General features: G+C 47.6%; 1 protein-coding gene across 1 annotated transcript in view; it reads left to right on the top strand.

Annotated features, from left to right (window-relative positions):
• The first annotated feature begins 507 nt into the window (after positions 1-507).
• Positions 508-18,881, top strand: part of LOC147438104 (CDP-diacylglycerol--glycerol-3-phosphate 3-phosphatidyltransferase 2-like) — a 55,541-nt gene continuing 37,167 nt past the window's right edge. The window contains exons 1-3 of the mRNA XM_086487461.1: positions 508-895; positions 6,677-6,774; positions 6,868-6,918. Of these exons, the coding sequence (XP_086343587.1) occupies positions 691-895; positions 6,677-6,774; positions 6,868-6,918 (354 nt within the window). The 5' untranslated portion in view covers positions 508-690. The remainder of the gene's footprint in view (positions 896-6,676; positions 6,775-6,867; positions 6,919-18,881) is intronic.

The following is an 18,881-nucleotide window of genomic DNA, read 5'->3' as shown; positions in this document are numbered from 1 at the left end:
GAACGCGAGGGTCGAGGGGGGTTTCAACTAAACAACTCAGGCGCTCAGCTTTCCTTCACAGAAGGCTTGATATCTGCCATCTCCAACACAGCTTCAACTCTTTGGGGACAGCTTATTACCTTTTTAGAAAGCCTTCATGAAATCTTCAAGTTCCCTAAAGTTCCCCATTTAATCAATTGAATAACATATGACCTTTCTTTCTCATTTCAAAGTATTTTGACCTTTTAGAAGGAGTTAAGGCCATCGTTCAAAACTTTATTATTTTCTACTCTGATTTTGATTGTTTTTTTTTTTTTGAGAAAACTGGAATTGATTAATGAAAAAAGCAGATACAACCTTTGATTTTGATTGGATCTTGCTTTTCATGAGACCAATTGAAATGATCTCGGAGTGTTGCATAGGTACATCATTTGATTTCCCTTTCGATTTAGATGTTTTAGTTTAGAAAGCCGATGTGAACCATTTGCTTTTGCATCTTTTGATGAATTTTGGTTTATTCAAAATTGTCATTGGACTTCACTTTGATTTTATTCGAAATTGTGAAGGCAGGGAGTCGATAGAGCAGCTGGTCTACTTTTGCCATCGCCAGGCGCGCTCTTCTTTGCAAGAACGCAGGTTGTTCATCATCAGTGATGGAAATCAAAGAGTTCCCGAGAGAGAAACCCTAGCTCTAAATCGCATTCGAATTTCATGGATGAAGGTCACGCCTCCGCTACCGCAAACGATTGTGACAAACGTCAATGTGCCACGCTTCTTTCCAGAAATGGTTCTGATGGGCATGGAAGGCTCACTTGTCCTTTGGGTGAGCCATCATGCGTACCTCGGAACAAAGTATTAACGCTTCCTACTATGCTCACCCTTGGCCGCATCGCTGCCATTCCCATTTTACTGTTTGGTAAGCTCTTTGTGCACTTATGCCTCAGAGAGAGAGAGAGAGAGAGAGAGAGAGAGAGAGAGAGAGAGAGAGAGAGAGAGAGAGAGAGAGAGAGAGAGAGAGAGAGGTATTACGTCGTGTAAAGGCTGAAATTGACCAATAGGTATAGGACCAATCAGGTATATCCGTTTCACATTCCATTGTGGGTATCATGCCATAGATGCAAGGCCCCCCACCGTGTTTGTGGAGTGGTATTTGCTTTCCATTGCATAAACAGATTGTACTTTACAAAGTTACTATAGATGAGATACATCAATGTAAGACTCGACTCAACTGTGCGGGTGAAACTTTCAGCTTTGAAATGTTTTGAGGTGATGCCGGCTGCATATGGCCACCACGGGGAAGCTCTGTGGCTGATTTGCTTACCGAATATGAGAAAACTCGAGGTTTGGTATTAGACTCACGAGACGATTTTTATTTGCCAATCCACTGGGCCTAATTAGTCCTAGTACTAATTACTTCCTCTTATCATTTGTGAGATCAATCAAGTATGATTATGTTTGTCACAAACTGGTGACGTGGCTGCCCGGTACACACACATCCTCCGCTCATGGACACGCCGGAAATGATCTGAAATGCTGACGTGGCTGGCTGTATGGCACCCTGGAAATTGCGGAAAACTCGCCACGTGGCAACTGTATGGAGTTCGGACGCCCCACTTTTTGCGGCGTTTTTGGCGGACAGTTTTAATGGCAGCTTTTTGGGGCAGTTTTAAGCTACGCAAATTGAGAGAGAGAGAGAGTTCTTTTGCTTTTGCTTTACTGTGGCTCAAGAGAGCTTGAGAGAGAAAGAACAAAGCTTTTGATTTTCAGCTTTTGGGGCTCTGCTTTTAGCATCCCTTGTAAATCTTTAAAAGAGTCTTTGAACTCTCACTTCTCAGAGCATCTGGACGCAGAGTCTGAGAGTGAGTCCCGGCTACTCGCTTGTACTTTGAGTTGCAGATTAATACAAAAAGAAAGGGGCGCCAATCTTTGGGGCCAATATCTCTAGGCACGGAACTCCTCCGGGCCAATGTCGAATCAATTGTGAATTGTGAACTGTTTTGAAGTGATTATTTGTGGTGTCACGGTAGATTCTCGACTTGGAGTGTCTGTTACAGTGGTATCAGAGCGTGACCGATTTCTCTTCTATCGGGAAATCCGATCCTTTTTACGCGGCACCTATGGCTTCAGACAGAGATCAGTCGACTCCCTCTGCATCCGGAGATGCGGGAGGAGAGCACGAAGAAGATTTACCCGAGGAGTATGGCCCGCCTCGGCCTACTCCGGCGGAGCTTGAAGAGATGGAGCGTCGACGACTAATCGACGACGCAGGAAAGATGATGTTAAATTTTGCGAAGGACCCGAAATTTGCAAAATTTATGACTCAGACCTCCTTCGACCAGGTGTATGCACAATGGCAGCAACAGACCACTGAACCACCCCCCAAACCGGTACTCAAGAAACCTCCTACCCCAAGGATGTTTACTGAGCAGGAATTAGAAGAGGTGGTTGATGCACGGATTTCTCAGCCTTTTGACGCGCAGAATAAAGTAGAAATGCACGACAAAAAGCAGAAGAAAGGAACTGACTTCCCGGGTTATTTGGGTCGTCAGTCTACTTTTGCCTCGGCCAAAAAGCAGAAGAAGCGTGTGCGGTTTGAAGGATTACCTAGTTCTTCTTCTTCTTCTTCTAAGAGTTCTTCTAGCTCTTCTAATTCGAGCGAAGAAGACAGAAAAGGCAAAAAGCGAAGTAAAAAGCACAAGGGCAAGAAAAAGGCAAAGAAGTCTAAATCTCGCCCAGTTTCAGATAGTTCTTCAGAGGACTCGTCTTCAGATAGTTCGGACTCCGATGACCGCAAATTCTATTCAAAGAAGGATTTTTTTACAAAGCCAACCAATATGACTTTCTAGAAGATAAAAGCAAGAAAGTCCGAGAGTTCAAAGAAGGTGGACAGTCAGTTAAATTTAACACTTTTTCTGGTTTTTGAGATGCTTCGAAGGCTTTGGCCTTCATAGAGCAGTTTGACATAGCTTTCTCTGGAGGGCATTACTCAGAGCACTCCAAGATTCGGAGGGCTACTTCCTATTTTAGAGGGAATGCTCAAACTTGGTGCTCCACTCTTCTTTTGAACAGGAAAGCGCCAGTTAAATGGCTGAAATTTAAAAGGCTTTTTATTTCTTCTTGGCTGACTCGAGAGTACGAACACGACATACGAACTGCTTGGAACCATCTTCGGATGACCAAGAAGGATACTTTGGACGCATATTGCGAGAGATTCTGGAGCTCTTTTCTACCAGCCTCTTCATTTAAGAAGATCTTGTTCAGAGAGCAGATTGAGCGGTTTACCTTGGGTCTTCCTACAGAGATCCGAGATTACTGCTTAGAACAAAAGTTAAATTCCTTTCAGGAATTGATGAGTCGTGCGAAACGGGGTTTTGCCATTCACTCTGGCACTTTGACCTATCCCACATATGAAATCATGACACAAAGAAATGAACAGACTTCGAACAGTGAAACTAGAAAGAAGAAGAGTAACCCAGAAAAGAAAGAAAAGGATGCACGACCCAAGCTTACTCTTTCATAGAGAGCTCTTTACATTAAAAAGGGGAAGTGCTTCGGATGCACGAAAACTGAGCATATCTCCGCGAAGTGCCCTAGAAAGGCACCGAAAGAACAGAACGACAAGGATGAAGACGGGTCAGAGAGTTCGAGAGCAGCTGAGGACCGTGGACGAAAAGGCAAGATGAAAGCAGGACTGGTTCCAGATTGCATGGGTACTGACCCAAGTACGATTGATGAGAGTACAAAACTTTGCCGAGCTTGGGGCAAAGTGAAAGACCAAGAAGCCCTAATTTTCTTTGATGGAGGAGCCAAGGCCAACTTCATTTCACATTTCACCTGAATTGAATTGGCAGCGCGGCTCGTGATCACACCCGATCGGATGGGACCACTAGCAGAGGCAGTTCTAGCGACACCCGACAGGGACGTAGCCATTACACCTGTCATTGGCAAACTTCGATTGCATTGTCAGGGGTATTTGGGGCACGAGGACTTCTACATAATGCCTTTGGAAGGTTGTGATGTCCTCTTGGGAATTCCCTGGTATCACAAGAACAACGCAATGGTCGACTATCGGGCGAGAAAAGCGACTTTGACCACAGAGAAGGGCAGAACTATTGTACTCGATGTAAAACTTAAGGGCGAGTCTGTCCCTATTGTATCGGCTACAGCCATTTCAAAATTAATGAGATCCAGTCTGTTTGTTTACTCGATCTTCTTGAGTAAATAAAGCAGAGCTTTACTCGATTTCACAAGCTCTGCTTGAGTAAATAAAGCAGAGCTTTAAAAAAAAGTAAAGCTCCCTCTCTCTCTCAAGCATTGCGTAGACAAAGCAGGCCTAAAAGCTGCCAGAAATTTCGTACGCAGATCTGCCACGTCAGCAGGCCGGAAATTCTACCGAAAATCGCGGGGATCTGTATGGGAGTGCCACGTCAGCATGCTGCACAAATTCCGGTGCCGTGTCTGCATTTTCCCCGGGCTTGTTCATGCCAATGTATGTGTACACATGGGCAGCCACGTCACCAGTTTATTACATGTGAACTATGCTTTGATGTCGATAGATCCTCTGACAGTTGAGGAGGCTCTTTCACAATCAAAGTGGAAGTTGGCCATGCAAAAAGAACTTGATTCCATCGAGAAGAATGACACTTGGGAGCTGGTTCTGCGGCCTGCCAAGCGGAAAGTGATTAATGTCAACTGGGTCTACAAATTTGATGGTTCTTTGGACAAGCACAAGGCACGACTGGTTGCCATAGGCTTCTCTCACAGACAGGGTGTCACATGTGCACTTCACTTGCGCTATGTGGACAAGCTATTGCTACAGTCTAGCTCAGTCTTAGCTTAGGACCTAGCCTGGCACCCTTGTGAGCCTCTAGCAGGACGTGCATGCCCAGGTCGGTCATAGTTGCATACCCTCACTTGCATAGTTAAGTCACTTAAGCATATAGACATATGAACAGTCACTTAAGTGTGACTTTGACATGACATTTATTAAAAGTAGGTAGGGAAAATGGCTAAAGAACCTATAAAAGAAGCCCTTTGGGCGCCAGTAGAATGCGGAGGAGCAATAGAAGAGCCTCTTAGCAATACCAATGCTTGGGCAGCCATCAGCCAACGTTTTCTCCAGCAGCCATCATCGTTTTCAGCCCTATAATCGCCATCAAATTTCAGCCCTCAGCGTTTTCAGCATAGCCTCGTCGCGGCTGCAGTCCTTGCCGCATTACCACCAGTGTTTTCAGATTTTAGCCATCTTCATCTTCAGCGTTTTCAGTTTTCAGCCCATCGCCGTCCCCGGCGATGGCAGATCAGCCTCGTCATCGTCGTCGTCGTCGTCAGAGTACCAAGTACCTTGATCGGTACCCATTAGTACCTCAGCTGCACCGCAGTACAAGTACGCCTCGTTGTCGTCGTCGTCGTCATCGACGTAGTACCCCAACATCTAGCACCCCTTGCGTTTTGGCTTGGCTCCTGCCTAGCTCAACGTAGGGATCATCAGGACCTCCGTGTCCTTAGCACCCAAGTACCTTCAATACCCAAGTACCCACAGTACCAAGCACCTGTAGTACCCCGCAGTACCCAGTCCTTAGCCTCGTAGTATCAAGCATTTACGCAGTACCCTTCAGTACCTCATTAGTACCCAGCATCAGTAGCATTAAGTACCCATTAGCATCTCATCATTTAGCATCATTGTATCAACAGTTTTTTGCAAGAAATGAAGCAAGTACATGTTATGGAAACCAAGCAAGGGGGCCCTTGAGGGTGGTTGGGACTTGACATGCCGTGTCTACTCTCTTTCTTCTCTCTCTCTCTCTCTCTCTCTCTCTCTCTCTCTCTCTCTCTTTGCGTCTCTGTCTTTCATTCAGTTCAGTTATGTTCTTTCAATTGAAGTAAAGTAACCTTATGTTTGTGTGCGGAGTACTAGCTCCGAGTTAAATCCATAAACACTTCCGCCACACCTGTTTTTGAGATGGATGTAGTTTCGGCTTTTCTCTCAACGGCTTGTACTCTTTGGCATGTTGTTCGGTGCAAGGTTCCAGCATTTGTGCACTCTCTCTCTCTCTCTCTCTAGCGTTTTTCTTCACCTAGCATGAACCGCCCACCATACAGACACAACAACCATCTGCAAGCACAAACACCGCAGGTAGGGTGTCTACACGTTGAGGAGAGGGAGCGCTAGAGAGAGGAAGAGAGATCGCTTAAGAAAAACGCCAGAGACAGAGAGAGAGTTAGCTTGTGTATGAGGAGATCTAACGTAATAGATCCAAGATCCGTTGGCTGCCCGATCCTAAGAGGAGGTTTGCTCACGGTTGCAGACGAGATCAATACCCGATTCACCCTTTTCCGCTGCAACTTTGACACCAATCTTATGCAATCAGAGTCACAATATGGGACTAATGGTACTCTTGTCAGATTGGGTCCACTTTTGGTGTATCTTGGGCTTGGCTCTTCATTCTCTCTTCCATTTTGGTGCCAGCATGCCATGTCACCAAGTTGTGTCACTCCCAATCTTACACCATGAGAGTCGCACTCTGAAACTAATGGTACTATGGCCTCTATTTTGTAGGCATTTGGGCCCAAAAAATACAACCCAACGAAAATAACTTATAAGCATGCCTCCTTTTGTATTCAAGTTGATTACCTGGTTGTTGGTTGGATCGTTGTGTGGTAACTCATCTATTTTCCATGTTGGGTGCATCTGCAGCGTTTTATTCAAGAGCGTCATGGGCACCGACAGCTGTAGCTTGTATCTTTTTGTTAGCTGCTATAACAGATTGGCTTGATGGATTTCTTGCGAGGAAGGTAAGTTTGTTTTTCAGAGGGAAAGCTTTTCTCCAATGTAACAAGAGAATCTCTATTCGTGTTTTCTTATTCTTGTTGCATATTTCATTGCAGATGGGGTTACATTCCAGTTTTGGAGCTTTTTTGGATCCAGTTGCTGACAAGGTTGTTAGCACAATCAATATTCATGCAATGAGCTGATTTAGTTGTCACAAAGTTTTTGTTGGCCAGGATTTATCCTAAGTCAAAATAGCCCCAAGTTGCCATGAACGTCTTCCCTACTATCATCTTTGTTTTCTGATTTCTCTTGATAGTCTGCATTTATGTCAGTAAATGTTGTCGTAACTTCTTCTTTGGGTCAACATTCAATCTGTGTACACATGCTCTTATGTTCCTAGAGCTTTAGCTCTCTCAAGGTAAAATTTGTTACTTGGAGCACACTGATGTATTGTCATTTACAAAGTCCCTTTCGTCTTGATGGAGTCGTATTTTTACTTTCAATGCTCCCAACAAACTTGTTACAACTTGAAAGTTCCTTTTTTACTTTAAGAAGACACTCATTAAAACAACTTTTCATGGTGAATAAACCTTGCACATCAAGGGTAGGTGCCTTTGTATAAAGTAATTGTCCTTCTTGCACATTATCTAGGGTTTTCGGAGACATAATATTAAGTAAATAATGCTTAGTTTTTTATCACATTTAGTCATGAAATTCAGATTGAGATGTGTGGTAGTGTTTTTAAAAACATTGACATGTATTTATTCGAGTTTATTAGAGGTTACGTGTTTCCACCAAAAGTGGTACCAAAAGGTGGCACCATCCCTCCATACATACCTCTATATTGTGGCCCCCGGGGATACCCCTGGATGCCAAACATCATGCCATACATGCCTCCTATATATCCAGGCACAGAGGCTCCAAAAGCCACCCCATAACCTTAGTGATCCATCCATGGACTTCGCCTTCCTGCAATGTCAGTAAAAGGGGAATTCTTCTTATGTGTTCAGAATGATTGGGCATATTCATGGCTATCTGTTGTTGTAGGAACTGCTGTTCCTGCTGCAGCATTTGCTGTTGTAAGAAAGGATTGACATCCTTGGTGCTCTAGGACTTGGTACCCTTTGCTGTTTAATTTGAGAATAATTGGGCGCCTTTTGACTCTTGCATTGTAAAAGGATTTAAAGAACCTTGAGTACACACTGAGCTCTCATCCTGAGCATTCACCATCATCACTTCCACTGCACATTACACCTTAAGAAAGGGAATGTAATGACAGCGTGGTAGGATACTATCAGTCTTTTAGAAGAGATATACTTGCTAGATTTGTGGATGACGATGATGAAGATGAAGCCTCACATAAATGCCACTACTCTAGGAGTCACTAGGCAAGAGCTACAACGGAAACTTTGGTCAAGGTGGGTCATTTTGAGGAGCCATATGTTGCATTGATAGATCATGGCTCCGAAATTAATCTTATGTCCAAGAGTCTTTACATGAAGGCAAGCGGTCGATAGACACCAACCATGGTTGGATGATTAGAGCTGCCAACAACTTATTAGGAGATCTCTATGGGGCGTTTCCAAATGTGAAGGTGACCATTGGCAATGTCAAAGATGAGCAAAACTTCTTCGTGCTCCTTGGGCAGCCATACATCACACTATTCGCATGGAAACAAAGGTCTTGGATGATGGTTTTGTTATGTCGGGATAAAGAGGAGAGATAGAAAGCGAGCTGTTCAATTCTTGATAGTATGTGTGAATCATGAGAGGAACCATGATGGTCTTTGGGAGTATCCTCTACCAAAGGCAAACAAAGAGTTCAAGGACTACATGGAGATCACGGGTTTTGGCCATGTACCATTGTGAAGCGGTATTGTAATGGTACAAAAGAAAAAAGGTTCTCGCCTGACCCAAATGGAGAATCTTTCTCTACACATTTTCAAGGGCTAACAGAGCATGGGATGGTATGTTTCATGAAGCTTGAAGGTATGAAGAGAACTGAATGTCAACATGTATATAATTTACAAAATGAGATGAGAAAGATGGGTTTTATAGAGGATAGTGAATGTGTAACAAAACTTGGACACCCCAAGTCAAGATTCTAGTGTGACACAACAGAGATTCACTTCAAATAGTTCACAAAAGACGACACGGCCCGGCGTAGTTCCGTGCCAAGAGGTATTGGCCCCAAAGACTGACACCCCTTTCGGTATTTATTTTTATATTAATCTGTGTGCAAAGTACAAGGAGCCTACGGGTGCTCACTCTCAGTCTCTGCGTCCAGATGCCCCAAGAAGTGAGCCCCTCTGAGGCTTATTTAGTCTTACAAGGGATGCCCAAAAGTAGAGCCCCAAAAGTTAAACTCAAAAGCTTTCAAAAATAAAGCAAACTGTAAGCTTGCGAGTGCTAATTCAGCCAACCAAAAAGAGCAGTGTAATTTCTGGAAATCAGTACGGCATGTCAGTGCTTTTTACGGAACGTCCATACATTGCCACGTCAGCCTGTCAGCGGAATTTACGGGTCTGTACACTACTGCCATGTGGCATTTCTGCCGCCAGGGTGTGTGAGTGTGTCCGAGGACCTGCCACGTCACCAGTTTGTGACATATCCCCCTCTTGAAAGAATTGTAATCGCCCTCGATTACGCGTGCAAAACAGACATAGGCCATAAACTATCTTAGTAGACATTGATTGTTAGTACCGATGCAAAAGTCAAGATACATTTAGCACTTGTACAAAACGACAGTCACATCACAGGACATCACATGACAAATCAGACAAAGTCATTCCAAATCTTAGACCATGCCCAATTGGAAACGTATTTAGTAATCGCATCTAGATCCATTCCGGACCTCACAGATGCCCGATTAACTAATCCATTGCAATCATGTCTATAGAGATTTATGAGACCGAAATGCTGCAATCATTTTGTCTTTCAGTTCCTGCACTCAAACAAGTCAAGTACAAATGAATCATTTTCATTTTCGGAAATTCCAGTTTTAAAATCATATAGCAGAATACTACTCGGCCCTTTAGTATCCCTGAAACCCAAAGGAGACATCAATGACTCTATTCAAAATCGGGGTAATCTGTTGACAAAGAAGAGGAGTGACTCCCCTCTTGTGTAAACCCGCTGCACTAGATTCAGCCTCGCTGAAGTCGGGGTTCTATCGAAGTAGACTATGCTAAACTGAATGCTTGAAGGTAAAGTTCCAAAATTTGAGAAGTATCTGCTAGGTCCTCCTCCTCCATCCACTTCGCTTCACTAGGATAGTTCTTGAATTTAACCAAAAACCGCCTAATCACTTTACCTTTTATCTTTCTGTTCTTGTGTGCCAAAATCTGTTCTGGAACGAGTATCTCCTTGCTTTCCTCCACTTCGGGTTGCTCATCTGGCTCCCCATCATCGGACACATCGCCTTTAAAAGACTTCAATAGACTCACATGAAATGCATTGTGAATCTTTCAAGTATTGGGTAGCTTCAGCCTAAAGGAGACATCATTTATCTTTTCTTTTATCTTGAAAGGGCCATAATATCTCATGCTAAGCTTTGGAAAAAACCACTCCTTTCTCTTTTTCTTTCCTAGGCGTGCCTTCTCAAAACGTAAGAGCACCCAATCGTCTTCCTTTAATTTCAAATCGCGACGGTGTCAATCTGCTACCTTCTTGTGTTGTTCCTGAGATTTCGCTAAAGCCTCCTAGACCTTGGCAAAAGCAGTGTCGAAGTCCCTCATGTACTGGTCGGCTTCAAAAATCTTATCTTTAGTGCTTAGGAAGGGTGGAACCTTTGGAGCACCTTCAATGATCTCAAATGGCACCTTTCCCGTCTAAGAGTGAACCTTGTTGTTGTAGGCAAATTCCACCAAAGGCAATTATTTCTCCCATTGTGTCTTCTGATTAGAGATGTAAGACTTAAATAAATCCAAAACAACTGAATTTGCAATCTCAGATTGCCCATCTATCTGCGGGTGGAATGATGATGAGAACTGCAACCGTGTGCCAATGTTCTTCCAAATAGCCTTCCAAAACAAACTCGTGAAGTGGGGATCTCTGTCGGAGACTATTGTTTCATGCATGCCATGTAGTCTGAATATCTGTGCAATGAACTGTCTCGCTAAATGATCTGGCTTGACTGTTTTCTTCACTGTAATGAAGTGAGCTTGCTTGCTAAATCCGTCGATGACAGTCCAAATGCCATTATGATGCGCACTCTGTGTCTTCGGGAGATAAAAAATGAAATCCATAGCAATACTTTCCCAGGGGCGGGTGGGAATGGGTAAAGGCTGTAACAATCCTTTTTTTTTGTGAGAAAAAGATCATTCTATTAGTTACTGAAACTGCCCATGGGGCTACAACCACCTCTGCTAGAGAGGGCTACAACAAACATAAGGGGGAGACTCTCCGAATGAAAAATAACATATGTACAATGAGGCTAAATCAAGAGATGGGAGGAGGGAAAAGCCACACAGGTGGGCGGTAGTGTCATCTCAACACACCCCAGACCATGGTGAAGAAAGGCCAAGGGCGCCAGAGTCGAAGGAAAGCTTCTCTACGCCCCCGCATGCGGTCGGAGTTGCCCTGGAGTCTCTCGGACAGTCTCTGCTGGTGGTATAGGGCGAGCCTCAAAGATGCGGAAGGAGCAGGCTGGATTGTAAATCGATCCCCCTGCATCACTATCATCCTGTTGGTGGAGGATAGCTCAAACTGAAGTGCCGGGCCCGTGAGAGTGGACCAAGCAGCTGCCCCCCAAGTGTACTGCCGTGCCGTGGAAAGAGCTGGCATCAGCCGAAGGACATGAAGCCAAACTTGCTGTGCCAAAGGACAGTCTCAAAGACAATGGCGCTGACTCTCCACAGGATGGTCACAAGCTGCGCATGCTGTGGAGAGACCACTATGTACTAGCCAACTCCCAACCGCTGTAGCTCGATGTGCAACCAGACACTGGAACAAAGTGACTCGCCGCGGCTGTCTGGAGTCCCACAAAAGCTGACAAGAGGGTCCCCCCAAACCACTCTCTAGGATCCCACTGCACTCGCGCCAATGGACATCACTCCCAAGCCCACAGCCTCCGGTGGCCAGTCTCAAGAGCTGCAAGGTCGAGATCTATGACACAAGTCCTCCCAAAGATGCCCACAACTCGGATCCTTTGAAAACAACACTCTGCCGCCTGTGGGGCCTCTACTGAAACTCGGTGTAAGCGACCCTCACCGTGTAGCTCGAAAGACAAGGAGGGTACAGTCTTTGAGCAAGCCGGAATTGCGATGAGAACCTCCAGTTGCATGAAGGCCCCCATCCATCTGGGTGCTGCTGACTCAAGAGATGTGAGCCACTCAGCAGGTACTGCCTTTGTGATGTCCTGACACATGCTCTACACCCCTCTCATGCCTTGAAGCTGGATGCTCTGAAGCTCCTCTGACAAACCTGAAAACTGTAGCCAATCACCCAAAGTGCGTGCTGGACCCTCTCACATGGGACTCCCGAAACATGAAGCCTACTACCAACCAAGTGGCCTCTCTGAGTGCTAACCATGGGGTTCCAAACTAGGGACTATCTCAAGCGCTCCTCCATGCAAGTAGGTTGATGCTGCTCCAGGCCTCTTTGCAGCTGCTCCCAGGAATGGAGCAAACTCACAGCGAAATGGTCCTCCAGTCTCGTGCTCAGGCCAACTCTGCGCATCTTTGTGAAAATCCATCTGGTCAAAGGTCGCCTAGGGCCTCCAGCGTGAGGTACTCTAGCGCTAAGCCGCTGCAGCAAAAACTCCTTCCAGGGCTCCTCCCCTAGAAGTAATCCTCTGACAACAAACTTCCCAAGAAGGGCTCTACTCTGCTGTGCTGGGTCTATGATCCCCAACCCTCCTTGAGAACAAGAAAGAGTAATGACTTGCCAGGCTACTTTGGCCTGGGCTATTTGAGTGTCACGCCCTGACCAAAGGAAGTTCCTGATCAGCCTCTCTACCTGGCTGATGTAGGAACTCGAAAAGATCCAACAAGAAGTGATGTACCACATAGTAGCCAACAACACCTGGTTGGCCACTACAACTCTACCTGCCAGAGAAAGTCGTGCGGAACTCCAATGTAACAACTTCCTCCTGATGGATAGGAGGAGGGGAGCAATTTGCTGCTCACGAGACAAGTCCAAGCCAACTTGACAACCCAAGTATCGAACTGCAGTCCCTGGGGGAATCCATTTGAAGCCCTCACCTGGCAGCCAATCAGGCATAGGAGCATTACCAACCGAGAAAGGCACCGTCTTTCTCCAGTTGATCCGTGTGCCTGATGCACAACAAAGGGTCTCAAGAGCCTGCTCACACCTGTGAAGGTTGCCCTCCTAGCCCTCCAAGTACAAGGCTGAGTTGTCTGCAAACTCAGCATCGAGTAGCTCATCTCCCCGAATAGGGAGCGCTAAGCCACATAGACCAACCTGCTGTGAAACCAAAAACGTGCTTATCGCCTCAGCATAGAACAGAAAGAAGAAGGGGGCAAGAGATCAGCCCTGTCTAACCAAATGTGTGAAACGATCTCCTCTACCACCTGCCAAAGGTACCTGACTGTGTGCCCGTCTGTAAAGAGCTGACACACCTCTGATCCATGCATCTGAGAAGCCCATCCTGCGTAGAGTGCCCTCCAAAAAGTCCCAGTCAACTCTATCGTAGGCCTTCTCAAAATCGAGAAGAAATATGATGTATCACCAGAGCCTCACCACGGAGGTGTGCGAGGGCAGATGCCTCCCAGAAAGTGAAGATGTTGTCAAGGATACTATGCTCCTTGACAAAACCTGTTTGTGTCCCATGTATGACGCTCTCTAGAAGTGGCTGAATCCTCAAACTCAGAGCCCTAGCGAGAATTTTGTAGGCTAAGTTGAGGATGGTGATGGGCCGCCACTGTCGAATCTCATCCAAGGAGCCACCCTCCTTGGGAATGATGTAGATCAGGCCCTCACTCATGTTGTCAAGCATCTCTCCTGTGTGTAGAATGTACTGAAAAGCGCTGCAAAAATCTGAGCCAAGCAAGTCCCAGTACTCTAAGAAGAAGCTGGGAGTCAATTCATCCTCACTCGGACAACTACCACGGGGAAGTGCTCCGAGGGCCACGTGGAGCTCCTCTAACTGAAGAGGCAGCTCAAGCCTCTGACGCATCTCCTCAGTCACAAGACAAGGCATCTGTGCCCACACCTGCTCTCTGCATGCATCCTGACTCTCTGATCGAGTCACTACTGACAGCAGGTCACGGTAAGAGTCGGTGGCAAATGCATGCATGTCCTTTGGCTCTGAAGCAACTGACTCGTCAGGCCTCCTCAATTGGCTAACCCTGGCATGCGCATGTTGGGGCCCCACTGTCTCAAAGAAAGCCCGTCACTCTGTCACTGACCTGAGTCCACTGAGATGCCTGTCGATGAAAAGCAAGCTCCTGGCGCCTCTCCTCTCACTGCTGGCAAGCTCCTGGCGAGCCTGCTGTAACTGCTCCTCCAGCCAAGGACTGTCTGGATGTTGCTCCTGCATCCTCTGCAAGGAAGCAACGCCCCGTCGGAGACGCTGCTCCTCCTCTCTCACTGCAGCCGGGCGGGCCGTAGACTCCTGAAGAAATAGCCGACTAAGCTGAGCAAGTCGAGGCCACTCTGTCAGCAGGAGAGTCCTGCAAGTCTAAGCCCTTTGTCCAAAGAGCCACCACTCGCTCTCTGAGCGCAAAGTCCAACAAGACCCTCTCAGAGATGCGAAGCATCGTGCTCCCCCTCCTCTGTTTATCTGTCATTGTGAGGATCACTGGTGCATGGTCCGAAAAAGATCTCCCAGCTAGAATGCAAACTGACCCACCCAAGTCACAAAAATGGTCACTAGTGTAGAAGCGATCTATCCGAGATAGATTCACTCCTCCCACTCTGCGGTTCTACGAGAGAAGGCCAGGCTGTCTGGAGGCCTTACATAGCTAGAGTGCTGCCACACATCAAAAACCCGCATAGTCATAGATACCCTCTCCCAAGCTGCCAACTCAACTCCATGCACAGTCGTATGGCTATCTCCAATCCTGTCAGAGGGGTCCAACATGTTGAAGTTACCCTCAATGCACCATTGCTCTGCCTACGGCAGAGACTCTACAATATGGGACCAAAACTCTGCACGTGCACTCGCCACATTGGGTGCCAGATGTTCAGGAAGCCCATGAGGCAACCCTGAATCTGCATAGTAATCCACTGAGCCCTGCCTGGCACAATAATCCCTCTACCCACAATGGCCTGCGCAAAGAATCCGCAATAGTCATACATACCCCACCCTGGATGCCTCCAGGTCCAAATGCAGTGGACCAAAACGTCTCATAGCGACAACGCAAAATCTGACACACCGTCTAATGCAATTCTCACAAAGATGATGCTCCTGTAGCATAAGAATGTCATTCTCACCACCCACCAGGCATCTCTGAAGCTCCTGACGCAGCCGACCCCGCTGACGCTGAAACTGGGGCTCTCCTAATCATTGCACATTCCATGAGATGATCCTCATGGAGTCAGTGGGAGAAAAGAGCTGCTGCCACATCAACCAACCTCGCTATCTTTGAGGCCGGTTTGGCGCATCCAAATGACTCTAGACAAGCGCGAAAGAAGTGACTGTCCCACCCAGGCCCAAGCCGATCTTGCAGCCCAAAGGGCTACATCCTCTGTCCAAGAATCCTCATGTACACATACATAACAAGGAGGGCTCTAAGTGTCAGCAAACAAATGCACCACAATGTGCCTGCAACCCACTGCATCCGGAGGCGTCACGCTGAACTTGGCCAGAGGCCAAAGTATTGCACTAGATTTTTCACCCCAAGTCCCCTGTGTGGTGTGAGAACTCAGTAGCCTGAGTCTGGAGCTAGTCAAGAATTGTGTGCCGAGTCCACTCTGTGTGATCCCTATCGCACAACGGGAAGGAGCAACCCACCACTGTGTCCAAAGACTCAATGCCTCTAGCTGCAAGAAAGAGGACATGGACTCAAAAGAAAGCCTCCTCCAGGTCAGGAGAAGTCACCCAGAAACCGAGTGAAATTGTAGTCGAAGAAGTCCCAGCGTCTGCGAATGTCAAAGCTAGTCAAACCTCTTGGGACTACTGCAAAAGGAGAAGCCTGCACCAAAAAAGGCGGTCTCAAGTGGGGCTGTCCCTCTCGAGCCACACGGCTCATAGCGAAAGCACTACCAAGAGATCGCCTCGCGCGGCAGACGCGTGTCCAGTCCCCTGCATCTGAGCAGGAGTGGTGGAGGGAGCGGGAGATGAGGCTGTGGGCCCCACCGGGGAGAAAGGGGGGACGGGAGGCGGAGGTGGAAGTGGGGGAGGGTGAGGCGGAGCGGCAGCGTCTGAGGGAGGAGGAGGTGGAGATGGAGGAACTGAAGTGGACAGGACCTCCTGAGCCGGGTCCTGCTGAAGGGGGTCAAAATGGTTCCCTGTTGGAAGAGCGAGTGCTGCTGAGCTGTAGAAGGTCGGCCACTTGGGGGAGCAATGGGGCGAGCCCTCCCATGTTGGCGGCAGCCAAGAATCTGCTGCCAACCGTCAGCTGTCTCATCGCTGGTCTCAGTTGAGGTACCATCCTGTGCATCCTGTGTGTCTGGCTTCTGGGCATGCTCAGACTTGGTAGGCTGCGCTTGCGCTGTGGGTCGAGGTCTCCTACGAGGATAGGTCTTTGCCAAATGGCCCATCTGTCTGCAAATGGAACATTGATTCGGGAGGCCCGAATACTCCACGCCTTGATGGAACCAACCCCAACTCACCCTAGGTAGTAGGATGACCTTCGGGAGAGTGGGTGTTCCGAACCAGAACACCTACTGTGGGGATGCCGGCCACCTTGGCAGCTACAGAGGATGCCGTGCAAGGTGTCTCCAAGACAGTCCCAATCTCTAAGCCTATCCTGGACAAGAGTGGCAGGGTACTCCCTCCTCAAACCGGGAAAGCAGACGGGGATGGGAAGGTCTGCCTCCGCTACGAGAACATCTGTAGCTCGATCATGCCTCCACTGTCGAAAGTGGGCTCGAACTGCTCTGATGGCCAAGGGACTCATCGCGATGACCTTGGACTCCATCTCGGAGGTCTCGAACTCTATTTGATAGTAGCCTCGTCCGAGGAACTGAACATTTAAGATCGTGCCCACCTCGGCGAGAAGGCGGGCGTGGAGAAGATCGCGCACCTCTCCTTTGCTCGATCTGGTGCCGAGAATCTTGTAGATGACGAAAGTCGCCTGCAGGCGTTCCACCTTTGCTGCGAGGTTCGCTTGCTGTGTCGGCGAGAGAGCAAGTCAGATGGTGGGCTCTGCGGGGTCGGGCGAGGGGGGTTCTTGAGAGTCCCTCTGAGGTGGAGCATGAGCCTCCATCAGTGTCTACTGCCGTGAAGAAAGGGCGAAATGTCGATGACGAGAGGTGGTCCTCTGCTGGCCGAGCACGACAAAAATGCTGACGAATTCAGCCGAGCCAGACCCTTTTAGGGGGGGGGGGGGGGTTGCGGTGCGGAAAAAGCGGGAGTGCAAGGCTGGATCGGGCGGGCTGAGGTGCGGCGGGAGGGGGGCTGAGACGTGGCGGGCTGGGGAGGATATGCTGAGGGCTGGCTGCGCGCTGTGGCTGATTGCAGGCAGCGGGCAGGCAGGATAGGGCAGGGCAGGCAGCGCGAGGGAGGCGGGCTGCACACTGGTGCTGAATGCAGTCAGCGGGCGGGCAGGGCAGGCATGGCGAGGAAGGGGGGGGGGGGGGGGGGGGGGGGGGAAGAGCGATGGCCGCAGGGGAGAAGGGCGAGGGCAGCAGCGAGCTATCAGGCTGTAACAATCCTTGTGCCTTATGCCTGTCAAACTTGACTTTCTGGCATACTAAACATCTGAGTACAAAGTGGTCCACATCCTTCTTGAGTCTCGGCCAAAAGAAGTAGCGCTCCACACCTTTCAAGGTGGTCTCGATGCCGCGGTGACACTTAAAAGGTGGACAATGGCACTCAGTTAGAACCTTTTCCCTCAACGACTGTGTGACGCACAACATTGTTTTCTTCATCAAGTAGCCATCCCGTATGGAATATCCCGCTACTACCTCCCCATTCTGTATTCGAGTGAATACATCGGAAAAATCCGGATCTGTGGCATACTAAGCAACCATGTCCTCGAAGCTTCTATGATGAATCGCGGAAATAGCCAAGACTAGCGGCTTCCGAGACAAAGCATCTGCCACCAAGTTCTTCTGTCCCTAAACATGGACAATTTGGAAGTGAAATTGTAACAAGATGTTAGCCCACCGCATTTTCTTTTTCGAAAGCTGCTTCTATGACAAGAACTAGCGTAAACTCTGATGTTTAGTGAAGACTGTGAAGTTGGCTCCAAGTAGGTAATGTCGCCACTGAGTAAGAGCATGGATCACTGCCAAAAGCTCTTTCTCATAAATCTGTGCTATGAATTTTGGCCTTGAAAACAATCGGCTTTCATAGGCAATCACATGGCCTTCTTGCATTAAGACCGCTCCTAGACTACGACCACAAGCATCACAATATACTTCAAATGACTTTTGCAAATCCGGCAAAGTCAACACTGGTCGAATAGTCAATTTCTCTTTGAGTGTCTGAAAGGCAGTCACCTCTGTTGGTCTCCAGGATAATGGGACTCCTTTTTGTGTCAATATGTGCAAAGGGGAAGCTACCTTTGCAAACTTTCAAATGAACCGTCGGTAGTAAGAACACAAGCCCAAGAAGCTTCTAACTTCATGAACGTTCTTCAAATCGGGCCAATCACGTATAGTGTCAATCTTGGCCGGGTCCATCTGTACTCCTGCTGCCGAGACGATGTCTCCCAAAAAGTGTATCTCCGGCAAGAAAAAATCACTCTTTTTGGCATTGATAACTAACTTGTGGTCTTGCAATGCTTGAAAGACCTGTAGCAGATGGTGTCTATGTTCAGCTTCATCCTTGGAGAAGACTATAATGTCAACAAAGAAAGTGCCGACAAATGATCTATACTCTCTAAAAATCCTATCCATCATTCGGTTGAGCTAGAGCATCGGTAAGGCCAAAAGGCATCACCAAAAAATCATACAAACCGAAACTTGTCCGAAAGGCTGTTTGGTAGACATCTCCTGGTGCGATTCAGATGTGACGATATCCGCTTTTCAAATCAATCCTGCTGAAACAAGAGGATCCC

This window comes from Adiantum capillus-veneris, chromosome 17 (genome assembly GCF_014529385.1).
Source record: "Adiantum capillus-veneris isolate H3 chromosome 17, ASM1452938v2, whole genome shotgun sequence".
NCBI lineage: Eukaryota > Viridiplantae > Streptophyta > Polypodiopsida > Polypodiales > Pteridaceae > Adiantum > Adiantum capillus-veneris.
The sequence above is the reverse complement of the archived record's forward strand: the minus strand, read 5'-3'. Positions and strand labels throughout refer to the sequence as shown.